Raw genomic sequence first — 22,318 nt, forward strand, 5'->3', positions numbered from 1 at the left:
ATGAATTTATTTTGCATACCTTCTATTTGCCAGTCACCATGTATTCAGGATTAAAACAATGAACTAGAAATAGACCCTTATAGCAAAGAACTGATAGGGACAGAATCTATATAAGAAATGAAATAACCATTAAAGGTCATTAACAATATAACCAAAGACAGATGTGCTACAATAGTATATATATAATTAAGGCTATATAGTGGTGTAATTTTTATATATGTTCAAAGGATGAAGAGATGATGTGAATCTCCTGGTATTTATATAAACTGGTCTGGGCTCTGTAGAAAAGATAGAATTTTTAAAGAAACTTCATAAAAACATGTGCATTTTATTGATACCCCAAACAAGAAGAGTCTTCCAGGATGAGGATCAGACATTGCTGAAAGGTCACTCATTCTGATTCATCTCAATTGTTTCTTTCACATATTTAGTGATGTTCTGGAATCCTGCCATTCACAGGGTGGGTAGATGGTTCACAGCATTATTAATTCATCACATTAAAAACCATGAGTCAGTGCTCTAGGCTTTCTGGGCACAGCATTCACATAGCACACCTCTTCACTTATTTAAGTCTTTTCCAGTGTCCTTATTTCATCTTCAATCTTGAAAGATATTTTCACTGGATACAGAATTCTCAGTTGACAGATTTTTTTTTTTTTTCCGGCACTTAAAAATACCCACTTCCTTCTCACTTCCATAGTTTTACATGAGAAATCTGCTGTCATTCAAATTGTGTTCTTAATTAAAAAGTGTCGTTTCTCTCTGGTGCTTTCATGATTTTTTTCTTTGTCTTTAGTTCTCATAAGTTCAATCATGCTATGAGCTGGCATGGAATTATTTCTGATTATCCTACTTGGAGTTTGCTCAGCTTCCTGATTCTGTAGGTTTATGTCTTTTGCCAAATTTGAGAAATTATCAGCCATAATTTCTTCAAATAATTTTTCGGTTCCATGGTTTCTCTCCTCTCCATGTGAAAATACTCTTTTAGTATGACCTCACAGGTTCCTGAGACCATTAGTACTGTTATAATCTATATTCTCTCTATTGCTCAGACTAGGAAAAATCTATTGATCTGTCCTCAACAAAGTTTCTCATATGTCATCTCCACTCTGTTACTGAGTCTATGCAGCAAATTTTCCTTTCTGTTATTGAATCTTTCCATTCTATAATTACCAATTAGTTCTTTTTTTATTTAAAAAAAATCCATTTTTTTTCTATTGCTGAGATTTTCCATTTTTCATTAGTTTCAAGAAAATTCTTAATTGCTTATTGAAGCATTTTTAGGATGGCTGCTTTTAAGTCCTAGTCAAATAATTCTGACATCTGATTCATCATGGTTTTGGTATTTGTTGATTGTAGTGACTGTCTGGTTCTTGCTATGACCAGGGATATTCAGTTGTATCCAGGACATTTTGAATAGTATATTATAAGACTCTTGATCCTATTTAATCTTCTTGTTTTTAGCAGGCAGTCCCCAGTTGAGGAATACTGCTAGGGCAGGGTGGATGTGTGTGTTCAGCTTCCCAGTGGGCCTTAACAACAGCACCCCAACAAAGACGGAGCTCTGACTGACACTACCTCCTGGCCCAGAGAGGGAGGGGAAGCAGAGAGCTGACTCACACCGCTTTGTTGCTGCGGGGAGATGGGGAAGCTCAGCTCCCAGTTGGACCATGATGACACTATAGGAGAGATGAGATAGGGAGGGAAGGAGGGGTAGGCAGAGTGCCTGCAAGCTGGCTTTCACATCCTTTCCACCTCAATGATGCTGGGGCAGGGTAGAGGCTTGACTGCGGGCACGAGGCAGGTGGTGGTGAAGTGTGATGGTGATGACCTCCTCCCCACACCGCCTGGTTGAGTCTGATTGCTGCCTGTCGAGGTTCAGCTCCCCAGGGCCCCCTGCTGACATTCCTCCTGCAGAGCAATCAGACCACCACCTGCTTCCACTGAGAAGGAATTCCACTTCCCACGGGGCCACTGACACCGCTCCCCAAGGGATACCCCAGGTGAGGGTATCTCTGCTCTCTGGGCGCTCAGAGGGGGAACGGGATTTTCACTGCTGATTAGCAGGGCAGGTGTTGCCAAAAAGTTGTTCTGTTGTGAGGCTTCTTTTCCGTGGACCTTTGACCGGGAAGAACAGGCTTTTCTTAGGGTCTCTTGGAGGTTCGGGGCTGGAGGCTCTTGGATATGTGGAAGGAAGTAAGGAAAATTCACGTCCTTCCTTTAGTCCAGAATCTCCTAAGCAGCCACTTCTTCCCACTTTTCAGAGACATCCTGTGCGTGTTTGTTGTGTTGTGTCTATGGTTTTTCAGTTGTAAGCGGGGAAGGTGTGCAAGGAGTAGGGTTGCTCCATCTTGGACAGAATGAGAAGTCCTTTAATGTCTTTCAATAATGTTTTAAATTAAAATTGAAATTTCAGATATGAGTTTAAAATTTTTTTCCATGAAGATCTTGAACTTATTTTAAAATATATTTTTTAGGTACAGAGGTTTGTTTTTTGTCACTTTTATAAAAATGTGTCTTTTTAAAATTGTGTTTTCTAACCATTCTTTGATAGATTGTAGAAATATAGTTAATACTGATCTTATTAATGCTTACAGTTTGCCTAAAGATTCTTTTGGAATTTCTACCGGAATGTATATGAGTGATGATAACTTCATTTCTCCCTTTGCAATTCTTTATATATTTTATTGCTTTTCTGTCTTTTGGGCAGATAGGATCTTTAGTACAATGTTGAAAGTGCTGCAGCAACCATCTTTGTCTTGTTCCTAACTTGAAGAGATGCTTTCAAGGGTTAATTGAATGTGACATTTTCTGTGGGCTTTTAAAAATACCCTCCATCAGATCTCAAAGTTTCTTTTTCTATTTTGACATAAGGAGTGGATGTTGAATATTTTCATATTCTTTTCCTGAAACTATTGAGATGACCATTATGTTTTTCTTTCCCTTTAATCTATTTGTATGGTAAACAATCTACTTATGCGGGAATCATTCTAACAATTGGTCATGAAATGCTGTTATTTAACATCATTAGGGTCATTTTGCTAATATTTTGTTTAAGAGTTTTTGCATCTATGTTTGTGGGTGAGATTAGTGTCTTGTGCTGCCCCTGTTGAGTTTTTGTGTCAGTGTTATAACATCCTCATTCAGGGAGCTGAGGAGCCATCCTCTTTTTCAGCTCTTTGGCAAGACTGGAATTATCTGTTCCTTGAATGTTTGGTAGGACATCCCTTAAAAACCATCTTGGTATGGTAATTTCTTTATAGGATTTTTTTTCTTTTATGAAGGGAATTTAACATGTTACTGAGGGCCTCCTATTTCTCAGGAACAGTACTAGATTTTACAGATGAGCTTGTTAAGTCTGCACATCAGCCCTGTAAGGAATCACCCCTGTCACCGGCGATGAAGAAAGTGAGGTGGAGAGTGTGTGCCATTTCTCAGGGTCCCTCAGCCAGAAAGCGATGGACCAGGAATTTGAATCAAATTCCAGATGTCCAAACAATGTGAATCATTCTTTTCACACATTGCCAGCAAGACTTTATAAGAGACAAAGACAACTTGTAGTGCCATAACACCCTCACAGCCTGGGCTCAGGGACTGCTCCATGTTGTCATCTAGAGCCATCTCTGTTTGCACAGTACTGCAGTTGACAGTGAGACTGTGCATTTCACAACATTTTCTTTCTCTTCTTATTTTAGTGTTGAGTGTTCATTATCTTTGCTTTTAATATAAGTTTCTATAATTTAAATTTGTAACTACTTATTTTGAGATAATTGTAGATTCACATGCAGTTGTAAGAAATAATAGATCCCACAGAAACTTTACCGAGTTTCTTTCAATAATAATAATATCTTGCAAAACTACAGTAAAGTTTTGTACAGTATAGTATAGTAAAGTACAGCCAGGATATTGACATTGATACATTCCACTGAGCTTGATCGGATCTCCCCGGTGTTACTTGTACTCACTTGTCTTGGCCTGTGTGTATTCAGTTCTATGCAGTTTTATGGTATGTTGACTAGTGCACCTGCCACCACAGTCAAAATACAGGGCAGATCCGTCACCAGCAGTTTCCTCATTGTTGATTCCGTATAACCACACCCACGTCCCTCTGGCACCCACTCTCCTTGGCAACCCTGATCTGTTCTATAACCCTTGGCAATCACTAATGTGTTCTTCATTTGCATGATTTTATCATTGCAAGAATGTTATACAAATAGATTCACGTAGCATACAACTTTTGGCTTTGTTCATTCAGAGTAATTCTTTGGCGATTTACCTAAGTTACTGCATGTGTTAACAGTCCATTCTTTTAACTGCTGAGGTGTACCACAATTTGTTTAATTGTTTGACCTTTAAGGACATTTGGGTTGCTTCCAGTTATGGGTTATTACAAATAAATTTGCTATTAACATTTGTGGACGGGTTTTTATATGAATATGATTGCTGGGTCATTTGTTAGCTGCCTTTATAGTTTTATAATTATAGTTGCCAACCCATTTTCCCCAGTGTTTGTACCATTTTACATCCCCACTGACAATGAATGAGTGATCTAGTTTCTCTGTATCTTCATCAGCATTTGATGGATGTCCGAGTTTTTTGTACATCTATTTAATGCCATATTTTTTTCTCATTTTAGTGCTTTATGTTGGTGAATTCACTGGGTTTTTTGGGGGGGTGGGGAGTAATTAGGTTTGTTTGTTTGTTTATTTATTTTTTAATGGAGGTACTGAGGATTGAACCCAGGACCTCGTGCATGCTAAGCAGGCACTCTACTGGTGAGCTATACCCTCTTCCCAACACAGAGTTTTGTATTTTAGCTGTTCTAACAGATTCTCATGTGCTTATTTCCCATCTGTATATCATCTTCAATAAAATGTCAGTACATCTCATTTTCTAACTGAATTTTTGTGTGCTGAGTGTTCTATGTATATTCTAGATATTAGTCCTCTGTCAGTGTAATTTGCAAATCTTTTCTCCCTGTCTGTAGCTTGTCTTTTCATCCTCTTAGCCAAGTCTTCCACAGAGCAAAAGTTTTAAAAATTGATGCAATCCAGTTTATCAGTTTTTCTTTCTTTGGATGGGGTTTTTAGTGTCAAATCTAAGAACTGTTTGCTTAGCCCTAGATCCCAAATGTTTTCTCCTACTTTTTTCTAAGGATATTTTCCTAAAGGTTTTGTATTTTACACTTTAGTACATGATCTGCTTTTAGTTAATTTTTGTATAGGGTGTAAGTATTTAGGTCAGGTTTGTTTTTTATTTGCGTTTTTTTTTTTTTTTTTTTTTTTGCCTATGGTTGTCCAATTCCAGGATCATTTATTGAAAAAAAATTATTATTTTTCCCTTGAATTGCTTTTGCACATTTGTCAGAAAACAGCTGGGCATATTTGTGTGGGGCTATTTTTGGTTTACCTCTTTTGTTCCCTTGATCTACATGTCTGTTCCTCTGCAAATACCACGCTGTCTTGATTACTGAAGCATTACAATGAGCCTTAACACAGTGTAGGCTAGCTCTTCCCACTTCATCGTTTTTAAAGACTTTTTAAAAGTCTTATTCTTTTAAAAGACTCTGTGCCTTTCCATGTAAAGTTTAGAATAATTTTGTCTATATCTAAGAAAATGTTTGCTGTGATCTTGATAGGAATTATATTAAACCAATAAATCAATTTAGGGGAAAATGACATCTTATATTTAGTCTTCCAATCCCTGGACACGTGTCTCTCCATTTATTTGGGTCTTCTTTGATTTATGTCATCAACATTTTGTAATTTTCAGCATATTGATGCTGTATGTGTTTAAGTTTATACCTAAGTAGTTCACTTTCTTTGGAGAAATTATAATTAGTATTGTGTTTTTAATTTCAGTTTGTACATGTTCACCGTTAATATACAGAAATGTAATTGATTTGGGGGTGTTGACATTGTATGTTACAGCTTTGCTGAACTTGTCTGTTCTAGAAATGTTTTGTAGATTCCTTCGGATTTTCTAGGAGATGATCAAGCCACCCACCAAAAAGGGCAGTTTTATTTCTTCTTCTCCAAACTGTATGCTTTTGTTTCTTCTTCCTGTTTGTATGTGTGTGTGGTGGAGTAGTGGGTGGCACTGGCTACAACTTCTAGTATTATGCTGAATGAAGTTATAAGAGTGGGTAGTTTTGCTTTGGACCCAATCTTAAAAGTAATATATTCAGTCTTTCACTATTAAGTATGATGTTACCTGTAAGGATTTTTTTTGTAGATGCTTATATTAGTCTGGGTTCTCCAGAAAAAGAGAACCAATAGGATATCTGTACATAGATACATAAATACATAGATAAATGAAGAGAAGATTCATTCCAGGAATTGGCTCACAGGGTATGAGGCTGAGAAGTCCCACAACCTGCTGTCTGCAAGTGGGAGAATCAGGAAAGCCAGTCAGTGTCCAAGTCTGAGTCCCAGAGCCTGAGAACCAGGGAGGCCAATGGTGTGAACGCCAGAGTCCAAAAGCCTAAGAACTAGGAGCTCTGGTGTCTGTGGGCAGAAGACTGACATCCCAGCTCAAAGGGGAGAATGCACTTGGCCTTCCTTTTTTTTTATTCTGTTTGGGTCCCCACAGATCAGATGATACCTGCTCACATTGGTGAGGGTGGATCTCCTTTACTCAGTCTATTGAATAAAATGCTAACTCTTCCAGAAACACCTTCACAGACACACCCAGACTAAATGTTTCACCAGCTATCTGGGCATTTTTGAGCCCAGTCAGATTGACACACAAAATTCGCCATCACAATGCTCTTTATCAAGGTAATTCTCTGCTATTCCTAACTTGCTGAAAGTTTTTATCATGAATGTGTGCTGGATTTTGTCAAATTATTGTTCTCCATCAATTAATACGCTCATACGATTTTTTCTTAGCCTGTTGATTTGTTGGTCTGTATTGATTTATTTTCAAATGTTGACTCAGCCTTGCATACCTGGAGTAAATCCTTCTTGATCATGATGTATTATTCTTTCTATATATTGTTGAATTCTATTTGCTAATATTTTGTTGAGGATTTTTGCATCAAGTTCAAAAGAGATATTAATCTGTAGTTTTTTCTTTTTGTACTTTCTTTGTCTAGGTTGGTATCAAGGTAATGTTGGTCTCATGAAATGAGTTGGGAAGTTCCTTTCTATTCATTTTTCTGGAAGACATTGTATAAAACTGGTGCCAGGCCTTCTTCAGATGTTTAGTAGAATTCTCCAATGAAACTATCTGGGCCTGAAGATCTTTTCCAGAGGTTTAAAATTAAAATTCAGTTTCCTTAATGATTCTAGGATTATTCAGTTTACCTATTCTTGGTTGAATTTTGGTAGTTTGTGTTTTTTGAGGAATTGGTCCATTTGTTCTATGTTGTTGAATTTATGAGCAGGAAGTTGTTTGTAATATTCCCTTATTATCTCTTTAATAATTGCAGGATGTGTCATGATAGCTCCTGTTTCATTCTGGAATTTGTTTTTTTGTGTGTGTATGTGTTCTCTCTGTTTTTCATTCTTCTTGCTAGATAGAAAGTTTAACAATTGATTTTTTTTTTCCAAAGGACCAATTTTTTGTTTCAGTGAATTTCCCCATTTTTGTCCTGCTTTTAATTTTATTTTAATTCTATTTTAAAAAATTATTTCCTTTTGCTTGCACTGGATTTATTTTGCTCTTACTTTTCCTAGTTTCTTAAGGTAGGAACTTACAGATTTGAGAACTTTCCTCTGTCTAATGTAAGAGTCTAGTGCTATGAATTTCCCTCTCAGCACTGCTTTAGCTTTTCATGTGTTGCATTTTCATTTTCATTCAGTTCTGTGTTATTTTTTAAAATTTCCATTGAGACTTCCTCTTTGACCCACAGAAATGTGTTGTTTAATATCCAACTATTAGAGCGCTTTCTTATTTTTCTGTAGTTGATTTCCACTCGATTCTAATATGGTTAGAGAACATCCTTTATGATATTGATTGTTTCAAATTTGTTGAGTTATGCTTTGTGACTCAGGAGAAGGTCTGTCTTGGTGAATAGGTATTTAAAAAGAATGTGTATTCTACTTACGTTGGGTGGAGGGCTCTGTAAATGTCAGATGTGACTGACTGAGTTGTTCAGTTATTACACGTCTTTGCTATTACACATCTGTCTAGTAGTTCTATCATTGCTGATAGTGAGTTTTGTAGTTCCTACTGTAATTATAGATTTTTCTATTTCTTTTTTGAGCTCTGCTTTTGTTTCATGTGGCTTGAGGCTCTGTTGTTTGTTGCATACACATTTAAGATTGTTAAGTCTTCCTGTTGGATCTATTATTTTTCATTATTAAATTTCATTCTTTGCCTCTGGTAGTTTTTTTTTTCTTCTCTAAAGTTTACTTCCCCTGATAGTAATACAGCCACTCTTATTTTGTTTTTTTGTTTGTTTGTTTTAGTTAAAATTAGCATGGTATATCTTTTTCCATCCTTTTACTTCTAACCTACCTATTTTGTGTTTGTAGTAAGTTTTTTTCAGTTTTAGACAGCATATATTGTTGGATCACGTTTTTTCATTCACTATGCCTATCTGTCTTTTAAATTGTATATTTAGACTATTTCTGTTTAAAACAATCATTGATGTGTTAGGGCTTAAATCTGCTACTTTATTATTTGTTTTCTGTTTCTTGTTTCTCTGTTTTTCTTTTCTTGCCTTCCTGGGGGTTACTTGAGCATTTTGTAGGATTTCATCTTATTTTACTTATGTTTTTGAGTGTATCTCTTTATATAATTTTCTTAAAAGTTACCCTAGGTATTACAATATACACATGTAACTAGTAACTGCCCACTAGTGTAGACCTTTTACCATTTCCACTGGAGTATTGAAACTGTATTTCCATTTAGGTCCCTTTACCAACCTGTCTTTTAAAATATAATTGTCTCAAGTATCCCCTCTATGTACACTGAGCATCTCGACAGATGATGTTACAATTTTTGCTTCAGGAATCAAGCATGCTTCAGTGAACTCACAAGGAGAGTCTATTTACATCTATTTCTGCCCATCCTGTCATTCTTTCTGAAGTTCTGAGCCTTCTTTTATAGCTATTTTTTTTTCTTCTTTTGGAGTGTTTCCTTTTGCCATTCTTTAAGATCTGTTAGCAACAAATTCTCTTGATTTCCCCTCACCTGATTCATTACTGAAAGCATTTAAGTGGATATTGAATTTTCAGTTGAATGTTCTTTTAACATCACTCGAAGAACATCCCACTCTCTTCTGGCCTCTGTGGTTTTAGATGAGAAAAGGTTGTCATTCAAATTGGTGCTCCTCTGCAGTTTCCCCTTCATTTCTCTCTGAGTGCTTTTAAGATTTTTTCCCTTTGTTTTCAGTTTTCAGGAGCTTAATTATGATGTATTTTGGAATGGATTTTTTTGGATTTATCTTATTTATGATTCATTCAGCTTTTTAAATCTATAGTTTATCTCTTGCTAAATTTGAGAACTATTCAGCCATTGTTTGTTTAAAAACTGTTTCAGCCCTTCCTCTTTCTCCTCTCTTTCCAAGACTTCAGTGATACAAATGTTCCTGAGGCTACGATGATTTTGGGGGTCTGTTTTCTCTCTGTTGTTCAGAATTCTATTGAGTTGTCCTCAAGTTCTCTGATTCTATCTCTGTCCCCTTGATTCTGCTGTTTTAATCTGCTCCATTCGGTTTTATTTCAGTTTTCACATGTTTCAATTGTATGATTTCCACTTGGTTCTTTTTTTTTTTTTTTTTTTTTGAGGCTTTATAGATTTTTCATTTGTTTCAAGTAGATTTATAATTACTTGTTGAAGCAGTTTTATGGTGGCTGCTTCAAAAATCTTTGTCAATTGTTCTATCTGTTTCTTCTCAATATTTTTATCAACTTAATGTTTTTTCCTGTTTAAGTTGTGATTTCTTGTTTAAGTTGTGGTTCTTGGTATGACAAGTGATTTTCTGTTGTACCCTAGTCACTCTGGATATTATGTTAAGAGGCTCTGTGTCAGGGAATGGGGAGCACCACCTCATTACTGCCAGGTGGGGTTAGGTTCCCCATTGAGATAAAAGCTGTCACTTGAAGAGAAACAAGTACTACACATTCTTGAGGCAACAGCTATAGCTGTGAATATTGGAAATCCACCAGTATGCAAATATTGATTGAGATTATTCTGCATATCAAAATTTGCAACTAAGCACTATGGGGAGAACAAAGAAGTGATTGATTGACATGACCCTTTCCGCTGGAGCTGAAGGTCTGTTTGAATTATTAACAGAATTACCTACACTTCATGTTTATATAAAAAGAATCAAATTATTTTCAAACAGTTTTGAATTATAAAGGTAATTTTACCACTTTATGTGACAAATAGAAAAGTAGAAATAATTTTGACTGTAACGAAAAGATTGTTTCTTTGGTATGTTTCATTTCAGGTTTATTTTAATGTTTTATAATCATAAAATACATAAAATTCTCTAGCCCACATTATTATGTATTTCCTCTACCATTCAAAAGCCTTTATAAATTAAAATTTAATGGCTGTGTAATTTTCCACTGAGTGCATGTGGTTTAGTTTGATTAACCATTTTCCTCTTGCTGAACACAAATTATTTCCTTTTTAAAATTTTCCAGATAGCACTTTCGTGATCATGTCACATTGCAGAATCTTTCCTTAATCTCAAGTGAGATTACTCTGTCAGAGTACGACCCTTTTGATTGCTTTTGACACATAATTTTAACATTCATTGTTGATCTTCCCTGACACAACTCAGTTTTTGGTGGTGGGGGGCGTAATTTGGTTTAAGTATTTTATTTATTTCTTGGTGGAGGTACTGGGGATTGAACCCAGGACCTCATGCATGCTAAGCAGGCACTCTACCACTGAGCTATACCCTCCCCCTCCCCTGAAACAACTCTTACTGCTGTTCTAATGGTGATTTTCTATTTCCCTCATTCCTTCCACATTTACTAATTGAAATTCTTCTGTAAGGAAGAGCTTTCCCTTCTCCCTTGTTTTTTATTTATTCAGTCATTTATTCATATCAGTATGGGCTTATGGATCATTGTTTTATTCTTTGGGTTATAATTCAATATTATGGTTATTTATTTTGTTACTCAAATTGTTCCAAATTGGGGAGAACTGGCTTCTTAGAAATAGCAATATTACTTAATGTTAAGTAATATTAAGTCTTTAAATCCATAAACACCATGCTGTCTTTATTTATTTAGGTCTTCCTTGATTTCTTTCACTAGTGCTGATTAAAAAGTCATGCTGATGAAATACCAGTGTATAAATCCTGAATATATTTCATTAGATTTATACCTAAGGATACAACATTTTAAGCTACTATTACAAATGCTATTTTTAAATTTCAAATTCTAATTGCTCACCCCTCGTGTAGAGAAATGCAGTTTATTTTGTTTCTTGGCCTTGAGTCTTACGACCTTGCTAAACTCACCTATTAATTCTAGAAGGTTTCTGTTTTAGTGTCTTTGGGATTTTCTATATAGCTGTTTAGTTTCTTCCATTTTATTCTGCATTCCTTTTATTTCCTTGTATTGTCTTACTACACAGGCTAGGACGTCAATGTTCAATGTTGACAACATCAGTATGATGTTAGCTTTGGGGTTTTTTTTGTCATTTACCTTTATTAGGTTATGACCATTCCCTTCCATTCCTGGTTGGCACTCTTCATTCCTTTGTGCAGATCCAAGGTTCAGTCTGTTATCATGTTCCTTCTGCCTGAAGAACTTTTAACATTTTTTATGCAGTGGGTCTGCTGGAAATTAATTCCCTCTTTTTTATTAGTCTGAGAAAGTTTTTATTTCCCCTTCATGTTTGAAAGATTCTTTTGTTGGAAATATTTTTCTTTCAGCTGCTTAAAGATGTCACTCCAGGGTGGAGGAAAGTATAGCTCAGTGGTAGAGCATGTGCCTAGATGCACAAGGTCCTGGGTTCAATCCCCAGTACGTCCATTTAATAAAATAAATAAATATACCTAATTACCTCCCCCTCCACAACAAAAATAAAATAAAGGAAAAAAAAGATGTCACTCCATTGTCTACTAGCTTGTATGGTTTCTGATAAGATTTTTGCTCTAATTCTTACTCTTATTTTTCTCCATGTATTGTTTTATTTTTTTACTCAAGATTTCCTCTTTGTCTTTTGTTTTCAGCAGTTTGAGTATGATATTCCTAGCTGTGAGCTTTTTTAATTTTGTGTTTACCCTGCTTGAACTTTAGTGACCTGTGGTTGAGTATCTGTCACTAATTTGGGGGAATTATTGGACTTCCTGCTTCACGTAATTCTGCCCTATTCTCTCTTCTGCTAAGACTCCAATTATGCCTATGTTAGATCATGTCACACTGGCTCTGGATGTTTGGGTTTCCTCCATTCCTGCAGATGCCTGTCTCTCCTCACGTTTTGGGCCAGTATTTTGCACTGCACCTCAGCTCTCTGATGGCTCCAAAAAAGTTAAGAAGGTGAAGGTAATTTGGCTTTTCTTTGTAAGGGCGGAGTGATGCTCCTTTGAGTTCATTGTCCTATCAGGGCAGAAGGTGCAGTCAGAATGCAGTTGTAAAAAACACTAATCTGGTCATCTGCTTCATTTACACATGAGGATGCTGCGGTGCAGAAAGGGGAAGTAAGCTGCTTAAAGTCACCCCGCAGGTCAGTGGCAGCAGTTTGGCACAGCTTCAAATTCTCGTCACAAGGAGAGTCACTGAATTTTACCTCTCCAAGCTGTGGTTAAGTGCCCTCTTCCCCTTGGGAAGGGATTCTGGGCTAGTTTCTCAGCTGATCTAATTCACGGCTTGGGGTACTCAGTGGGGCTTTGGGGGCCCACCTGAGAGCATGCATCTAGCTAGTAGGGTCCTTCTGGTAGGCGCCTGGTGGTGAGACATCAGAGTGTAATAAAGAAGAAAACTGATCAACTCCAGCAGCTTTCGGACTGGCCTTATGGCAGCCAGGGTGACTTTAAAGATACACGCATTATGTTACTCCCTGTTTTAAACTTTTTATTGGCTTCCATTGGAACTCAGAATAAAATTCAACTCCTCGACCCCCCTACAAGTCCCACAGCACTGGCCTTGGCCTCTTTTCCCTTCATTGCGAGGTCGCAGTGGCCCACATGTTGGGCTCCCTCGAGCCAAGGTCTCTGGGCCCCAGAGCCTTCACACAGTCCTGTCCCTCATCCTGGAATGCTCTCCTCCCTGAGTATCCCCAGGGCTGGCCCTGCTCAGCCTTCAGGACTCTGCTCAATCACCTGCCGGAGAGCCCCTCCCTAACCATTCATCATCCCTGGGCTTTCTCCTTCCCGACCCTCACCTCAGTTTGCAGTTGCACACGCACGTGTTACTTGATGCTTGTGTGCATCTCTGGGGGCGGTGACGAGGCCGGCTTCATTCACCTGGGCACCTCCAACCTTCGATGTTACTGAATGACACTGATGATTGCAACACGATGTGTTAGGTGATGAGACAGAGGCGTGGTAGCACAAGTGAGTACAGGGTAGCAAAGATGCACCCACTGGACTTAGAAGAAATGGAGAGCCCTGGGGACCAGCATCTGCTTCTTGTGTGTGGACAGGTTTTGTTTCCACCATTAGGGGCGCACATGGCACATTTCAGCCTTGCTGGCTGCATAGTGCTTGTTCCCTCCTGAGTCCGCAACTGCTCTGATAGGAGGTGCTTTGTTTTGTGCGTCTTTTATTTTTGATACAGTTTCTGGCACAGAGTAACTCCTAGTAAATGGCAACTTCTGGAGTGGCTCTGAAGCCAGAATTTTGGCAAACGCATCTGTGCTCTCCCAGAAAAGTCAGACAAAGCAGCAGTAGTTATCACTACTGCTGGGCCCTTGAAAATAGAAACTTTCAGGGTTTGTGGGGGGAACGTATAGCCCAAGTGGTAGGGCACGTGCTTAGCATGCACAAGAGCCTGGGTTCAATCCCCAGTATCACCTCCAAACATAAACAAACAAACAAACAAACAAACAAACCTAGTTACTTCCCCCCTGAAAAAAAATTAACTAAAATAAATAAATAAATGTTACCTAAAAAATGTAAAGAAAGAAAAAAATTTTTAAGGGAAAGAAAATAGAAAGTTTCTGGTCTATGTGGAAATCTAGCCTGAGAGAACAGAATTGGGACTAGTTAAGGGGAAAGGTCAGTTGGGATTCTAGAACATTCTTAAGCATAATAGTAATACTTCCAGGGTCATTTTGTAACTCACAGTGACTGCTTAAAAGGACGTTCAGGTAGAAGTCCTGTCACCATGTCTGACAGATGGGTGGGGAGTACGTACAGTGAGGTGGAAACTGCCTGAGTCCTTGGACGGTGTGGGAATATCTCCTCCTCTGAGCCTTGTCAGTGTAACTGACCTGGAAACCCGTGTCTTTCAGGGTGAAAACAAACCTGATCGGCTCAGGCTCCAGTGTCGGATATTTGTGGGGAGTGAGGTTGGCTAAGTGAGCAAGTGTGACTAGGAAATGTGGAAACGTGCTCTAAAACCAGGGCAAGAAAGATACTCTGGGTTCCTCTGACCCTACTCAACCTTCCCCTGGTGCTGCTTCAGCCTCTTCCCACCCTCCATCATGTCACTGCCCTCTATAATTTATTTACCTGACAAGCATTTACTGGAAGAACTTACCAACTGTGTGCCTCGTCCTGAGCTATCCTTCTGGAGGGACCACGGTCGCCCCTGGACACCAGGATGAGACAGACCAGGATGAGAGTCACCCCTCTTGTCTCAGGCTCAAGAGAAGCTGCAGTTTAATTCCAATTACTTGAATAAGAGTTTCCTAAAACAAACAAACAAACAAAAAACCAACAAAGAATTCTCTGCTTAAGTAGAACAGTAAAATATTTCGTTGCTGTACTAAAATATTCTCTCAAGTTGGAAAACTCAAAACAAGAAGATAGTTGTGTCTGTTGGCACAGTTCTAGTGCACAATGGAAGTGGGAAATGTGCATGCAAATCTGAACGTACCTTTGACTATCACGTTTAGGAAAAGGTCCTGTGGGTATAAAATGCTTACATGATCAGAACCCCCCAGTCACAACGGTCATCATTGTGGTGACGGTGTGTAGGGCTGCATGTCTCCAGTATTTTCTTCGTGTTTACTCTCCACCCTGCCCCGTGCTAGACACTGTGGGGGTTAACAAGATATGTGATGTAATTTCTGTCCTCACAGTATTTGTGACCAAGCTGATGTGAAGAGAACTGACACAATGGGGTGTGTAATCTCCACGCTTAATATAACTTGGAGTGTAGGAGACCTACTATGTAATAATAAAAAGAGCCACTTACCAGGAAGATGTAATAATTCTGAGGTGGTTAATGCACCAACGATCATAACGCTGAATATGTAACCCGAAAGATAACAGAATTAAAAGAGGAAATTGATGAATACATGACTACAGTGGGTGGTCTCAACATACTGCTCTTATTAGCAGATGAAACACTGGTCAAATTACTGAGGATTTGACAAGGATTTACCACTGAATGAACTTGGTGAGCACTTACTAAATTCTGCATGAACCATTCGAGAATATGCAATCTTTTTTAAAAATATTTTTTGAAGAGTGATTTATTTATTTAGATTATTATTATTATTATTATCATCATCATTATTATCTTTATTACTATTTTTTGGTGCGGAAGGGTGAGGTAATTAGTTTTATTTATTTATGTATTTTTAGTGGAGGTACTGGGGATTGAACCCAGGACCTCATGCGTGCTAAGCATGTGCTCTACCACTGGAGCTGTACCCTCCCCCCTGGAGAATATGCAATCTATTTGAACACCCATGGAACATTTATGAAAGTGTTACTGAACCAGGTCCACTTTGCCCAACTCACAGCAAAGTCTAAATGCTGAGATGTGAGGTTTGCAGCAGGAGAGCGTTTATTCATTTATTCGCAAGGCAACCAGTCATGAAGATGGGAGAACAAATCTCCAATCCACTTCCGGAAGGCCAGGGGCTCGGGGTATTATGGGCTAAAAAATAAAGCCTGAGAAAGGTGATTGGAAAGAGGTGTGATAAACGCTGTTCTGCACAGCCAGTAACTAAGCTTCTCAGCACCGTTCAAAAGGTCACGGAGCAGACATTCATGCATGCCCAGTTGAAGGGTCTGAAGGCTCGGTGGTCCAGTCTTAACCAGGTCAGCTGAAACTGCACTCAGCTGACTCCGGTTTTTGGAAGACGGCTCAGGCAAACATATGATTGTTTCGGCTTATTGCCACTTGGAGGGCACGTGATTCTTTTGTAACAATTAAAATGACTTTGGTTAGTGAAGGCAGATTACAGGTGAAATGGATTTGTTACCCAGCCAAACTTGGGTCCGCTTGCCAGGGCACAGTAAAGGCAATCCACCAACATCGGGTTGTGGTGAAGGAAAGTGCCAGTGTTTATTGCAGGACGCCAAGCCGGGAGTCCAGGCAGCTAGTGCTCAGAAAAAGCCCGAACTCCCTGATGGGTTCCAGCAAAGCGTTTTTAAAGGCCAGGTGGGTGTGGGGGCGGTTCCCAGGGTATCAAGCTGGTGCACATTTCTCTGATTGATGGATGTCGAGGGAACAAGGCAGTCAACAGTATCAACCCCCAGGTGCCAGAAGGTCAGCCACGTGCTCTCAATCATCAAGTGGTTAATGTCTTCCCTTTGGTGATGGTTTTAACCATCTGAAACACTCAGGAAATATACCTGAGTTAGTTATCTGGGTCCTTCAGAGAGGAGCTGCAGCAGAGGATACGGGGAGGGGTCTGCCCCGGGAAGGCCCCACGGATTACACTTTCAGTCAGCTGTGGCTGGCTCTTCAGTTCCTTCCTGAGTGCAGTCAAGGACCTTCACTCGATAGGGCGTGTCCCAGGGACTCACCCCAGCTCTGGGCATAGCCGTCCTCTTGTGCCCCATTTTCCTGTGTCCCCTTCACTGGCAGTGTCCTGGGTCCTGGTGCCGAGCAGGGGGTGGGGACAGGAATGAGACTTCTGGCATTTTGGCGGAGTCCATGTCTGGATCATTGGTCACTTGGAACCTGGGGCTTTGGAATTCTCGGGGCCTGTGGCATGTGAGTACTGTTGCCAGTACGAGTCTGTGATCTGACGATGGTAAAGGACTGCTCAGACGCTCCACAGCTGGGGTGAGTGCCCAGTTTAAGAACACGGTTGTGAGATACCGGAACGAGGTGCTCTGGAAGGCAGGAGTTACCCGGCAGGAGCCTGTAGCTCGCCCTCCCCGCACCCCATTCCCTTCCCTGTTTGTGACGACATAGACTTGCCATGACACAGTCCTCTGTGCCTGCCAAGGCACGTTCACATCTGCATCTGGCTCGGCCTGGCCGTGCCTAGGAGAGGCTGTTGTCCCCACCCTGCAGCAAGGTGCCTGCCACCTGGGAGTTGGGCCACTGGAGCCAATTCTTGCAGTGGATGCGTGTATGACCCCTCTCCTCTGGGGCATCACATAGCACCCACACAGCCCTCCTTTCCAAATGGTGTGCTTTTGAATATTTCCTTTCCTGTTCCCCACTCCTTCCTGCTTTGCAACATATTTGAAACTATGGTATATTATTCCTGATTTTCTGAATCGACCTTGTACCTTCAAAACCTCACACATGTGCTTTGGGGGTTGTCTGTTTTTCTCCTCTCAGTTAAAGAGGATGAAAAGCAATTTTATTTTGAGAAATGTCTAACGGCAAGCCCTGAAAAACCGTGCTTGGGAAGGGTTGATTGAGTGAACAGCTTCTGTACGCAACTGTGTGAAGGAGCCTTAGCTAGGAGTGGGGCCATGTGCTTGCCCCACTCCTGACCTGGGGAATCTTTGGAGAGTTTGACGATTGAATGTTGGATACAGTATAATCGCAAAGTTCAAGGCATTGTATGTATAGTACATGCTACCACCGTGATATGCGGGTGAAATCTTTAAAATATTATGCTGAGAGAAAGAAGCCAGGCATCAAAGAGTAAGTACTGCATATTCTGGTCATCTGAAACTTTAGAAAAGACAAATCTAGACTGTGAGGCAGAAGCAGGTCATGGGGGAGGAGGAGGGGGATGAGGAGTGACTGGGAAGGGGCAGGGGCATTTGGGGGAAAAGGAAATATTTATCATGGTGGTAGTTACATGGGTGTATACATTTGTCAAAATACCTAGACCTGTCCACTTTAAATGGATGCATGTAAATTGATATTTCAACCTGCTGATTGAGAAATGTATAACGAGAGAAGAAAACTCCGCAAACCCTTGCACAGTTCTCTGCTTCCCTTCCTGCTCTCAAAGCTAGTTGAGCGTTTATAACATCTCAAAATATGTTTGCAATTTCAATAATTCTTTTTTTTTTTTGACTGCAGCAGACCTAACTCAGAAAACACTTCTAAGTGTAAGAGCTTTGACTTTCAGCCAGTTGGTTCCGTAAGAACAAACAGAACACAAAGCAAACCTATATTCATTTGTTCTCTCTTGCTGAAAACATTAGGTAGAGATTGCTTCTCGCCATGACTCACACAGCATTTTATCCTTACTTGCGCTGCACACGCTCCTTCTGATTGTTGGCAGGGTGGCTGTAACTGTGCTATATTTTCTCCCTAGTATTTGGGTTTGGCTTCATCATTTGTTTTCTGCATTATTAAAGGTAGCTCTGCCTGTTTACCTCTGTTTTGCAGGGGCACATGGGGAGCTAGGGAGACACTTCTGAACCTTCCTGCTTCTGACAAAGGCGGGTGTGGTGTGCACGTGTGCAGATGTCCTCAGGCCTCGCCTCTGACTCCTCTCTTGTTGCTCTTCCAGACTCCAGAGCCAAGTGCACACCTGCCGGGTGAGGGCGAGACTGAAGATAAGCAGCTCCCCCTTTCTGCGGAAGCAGAGGCTCAGGGATGGAGCCAGGAGACAGACCACGATGATTTTGAGACCCTGTCCCACCAGAGTGAAAGTCACTCAGACACAAAAACTGACCCCTTTGAAAGTGCCTCCGACACAGAGTCCCTGCCTGACCTCACAGGGGGAGTCAGCCTCCCTCCGGATGGCACCTCCCGGGACACAGAAGCGCTCGGGGGATGCTCTGACATCTCGGTAACCAGACTGCCTCCGGCGCCACATTCAGCTAGTGGCCCTGAGCTTAATGCAGAGGAGGAACTAGATCTGTGCCTCGACTTCAAGGAAGAGTCTTATGAAAGTGGGTTCCGAGCCTTCGCTGCAGTTGGTGGAGAAGTGAGGGCCGCACACCTGCGGGAGGGCGTGGCCGGCCCCGAGCGACAGTCCCCGCTGGCAGGGGCCGCTCACCACGCGGAGGGCTGCGTGCAGCTGGACACAGGCTGCCAGCCCCTCCCAGCAAAGGTGGTGACTGCACAAGACCTCAGGGGTTTCTCTGCTTTTCCTCTACGGAAACCCAGGTCTGAGAGTTGTCTGGGCATCCTGGGGGTCCGGCCCTCCCTTCTCTGGTGCAGTGAACACGGCCGGAGCTGGCCGCACATACACTACAGGGCCGGGGGACCAGGGCTGCGTTTCAGCTACCCGCTGGACAGCACTGCCCCTCAGGGGGCCAGGACAAGGAAGGGGAGTACCCGAGGCCCCGCAGTGGACGCAGGCTTACCCTGTTCCCAACCCTGCTTTGACGCCCCCTGCCAGCATCCATCCAGCATCCTGCCAGAAGCATCTTGCCTCCTACATGCCAAGCTTCGCCATAGCGCCCCAGGAAACATTGGTGGGACATCCCCACCGCACCGCTGTCAGCCCACGAGGACACTGAACAGGGCCCATTCCATAGCAGAGTTTCCCTTGAGATACTGTGAGGATGCTTTAGGGCAGAACTCGATGACGTCTGGGACCCATTTGAAGGAAGGGACAGAAGCAGAACCGGCTCTGAGAACGCAAAACCCTCTTCGCCATATTCCCACCCAGCTATCTCACTCGCTTCCTGCTCTGGGCAAACCCAGTGCTCTTAGCTCGAAAGGGGCCTCCCAGGACACGCCCTCTGAAGCTCCCCGGCTGGAAAACCAGTCAGGACAGGATTCTAGACCCGGCCCCGTCTGTTCATGCCCTCGTGCGGAGCTGGTGAGCCTCAGCGCATTGGGAGTGCCAGTGCCAGCAGGGTGCGAGTCGGAACACGGCCCATTTGAAAGCAGACCAGAGGAACCCCCAGGCGCTGGCCTGATACCAAATGCTGACGACGTGAGTGATAAACAGAAGCACCTTCAGGACATTTCTGTTGAAGCAGGAAACCAAACCGGTAATTACACATCAAAGTTTGTCCTCAGTGAGAAAAGAAAGCCACCTGCTAGGGCCAAGTTCCCACATCATCCCAGCAATAGCCGGTCACAGGTGTGGAACAGAGACTGGAGGGTTTGCTCTGGAGTGAGCGGTTGCTCAGACGCGCCAGAGACCATCCCGAAATTAAGCGCAACAGACTCTTCAAAGGAAGCAGAAGTGATGGTTCCAGACCCCAACTTCACGAAAAATGCCTTGCAGAGTTTTTCGGGAATCACAGCAGCCACCCTGGCTCACTGCAGCTGCGGGGATGAGGAGCGTGCCCAGGGGCACGAGGGTGGCTCCACGCCCTTTGCAGAGGGTCTCCAGCTAAAGCCCGAGTCAGACACGGCTTCTAAGGGCGGGGGCGCGCTCATCATTATAGCTGTGGAACAGAAAGGGCTGCAGGCCACCAGTGGGGAGGTGGGGCCTCCTCCAGACACACAGTCCTGTGAGTTTCTGGAGGAAAGACCAGGATCTCCCCGCAGTGCTGGAGCGTCCCCCCACGAGTCTCCCCGGGCTGGGAAACCGCAAACTGGTGGCAGAGAGTGTGCGCCACCCGCAGCCCGAAGTCTGGGAAGTGACGACGGGGCTCTTCAGCAGGTGGCCCAAGAGCTTGGCATAGTTCTGAAGCCCCAGGCTGCCTCGGAAGAGAGCCTCCCTAGCGGGGAAGAGACGCGTTCCCAGGAGCGCACCGGGGGCGCGCCGAGCACACGCGCTCCTGCGGAAGAGAACCCGCCTGGGGCGAGCCAGAGCGCCGGGACAGGGGCGGCCAGGGAGCAGGCTGCGGGGGCGCACGGGGCCCGGGGCCCTCACCCCGCGGGGAGCCCCGGGGCACCGAGCCCCGAGGACAGGCGAGGGGTGAGCGCGGCGGAGGGCGGCGCGGAGACGCGGCTGGGCGTCCAGGCCTCCGCCCGCACCCGCGCGCCCCACCGTCTCCGCCTGGCTTCGCGCGAGCCGGGGAAGCGCCTTGCCTTCCCCAAGGTGACCTCCTTCCGAAAAAGCAAGCCGTCGGCCGCCGAGAGCCCAGGAGGGGGCTGCCCCGGGGGCTCTTCCAGCCTGCAGGAGCTGTGCGCGGACAGCGGCCCCCAGGCGGCCACCGGGCAGAGCGTGTCGGGCCGGGCCCGGCCTCCTGCAGGGCTGACAGAAAGGGCCCAAGTGGAGACGCGTGGGGACCTCGGCAGCAGAAGACCGGCCTCAGAAATCAGCGACGCCAAGAGACTCAAAACCCCCGAGAAAAGGCTCAGGGCAAGGTTGGCCTCAGCTCAGAGGACCTTTGCGAATTTTTTTGAGTCAAAAGTCTCAGAGAAAGAGAACACTGATGAATGTTCTCCAGGTTCTTTCAAGGACCAGAAGGACAAGAGCTGGCTGCGCCAGAGTTCCTGGCGGGCATTTCTGAAAAGCAAAGATACGGAGGGCCCCAAAAGGCCCTCCTTCGTGAGTCTGGTTCCAGGACCGGAAGTCTTGAATCCGCCCAGACCGTCCCCACTAGCGACCAGTAACCACTGTGAGGAGCAGGAGGACAAGGAGAGCTACGTTTTTAGAGATCACGGGACACCCCCACAATCCCCCCTACCTTTGCCCTCCAGCGATTTGGTCTCTTCAGACAACAGGAGAAAAAGTGAACCAACCATCAAATGTACAAGCCCCCGGGAAAGTGGTAAATACCTGCCTGCGGGTATCTTTCCTGAAAAGTCTTGGTCTTTGGCACCAACCAGCCCTCCGTGGCAACCGACTGCGATCAACCACGCCCTCCCCTCCAGCTCTGCCTGTTGCCTGGCCTATGGAAGCCAGGGGGTACCCTCTAAGCCCCTAAGCCCCAAGCCCCAGAGCCCCAGGCCCGGTGCCCAGCGGATGGATTTCTCCTACCCTGGCCCGGGCAGGGCCATCTCCGTGGTTTTTCTTGGAAGCTACAACCATGTGGATAGCAGCTCAGAGACCCCTGGAAGCCCCAGGACCTCCAAGGCCCGGACAAGCCTCCTCCTTTCTCTGCAGGCACTAGACCAGAAGGAAGAGAGGGAAAAAAGAGGCCAGCATCTCTGTGGCCCCAGCACAGCACCCTCGCTCAGGGACCTTCTGGGGAGTGAGGTGAGTTATCTGTGACTCGCACCAGCCT

At 43.1% G+C, this 22,318-nt stretch overlaps 1 protein-coding gene across 2 annotated transcripts in view; it reads left to right on the forward strand.

Moving 5' to 3' along the window:
• The window catches only part of ARHGEF4 (Rho guanine nucleotide exchange factor 4), a 200,729-nt gene that overhangs the window by 59,247 nt on the left and 119,164 nt on the right, over positions 1-22,318 (forward strand). For both annotated transcript variants that reach the window (XR_012506933.1, XM_074363416.1), the window contains exon 2: positions 18,748-22,290. Coding sequence is in view for 1 of the 2 variants with exons in the window: in XM_074363416.1 (XP_074219517.1) it covers positions 18,748-22,290 (3,543 nt within the window). In the remaining variant the exon portion in view is untranslated. The remainder of the gene's footprint in view (positions 1-18,747; positions 22,291-22,318) is intronic.

Source organism: Camelus bactrianus, chromosome 5 (genome assembly GCF_048773025.1).
Source record: "Camelus bactrianus isolate YW-2024 breed Bactrian camel chromosome 5, ASM4877302v1, whole genome shotgun sequence".
Lineage (NCBI taxonomy): Eukaryota > Metazoa > Chordata > Mammalia > Artiodactyla > Camelidae > Camelus > Camelus bactrianus.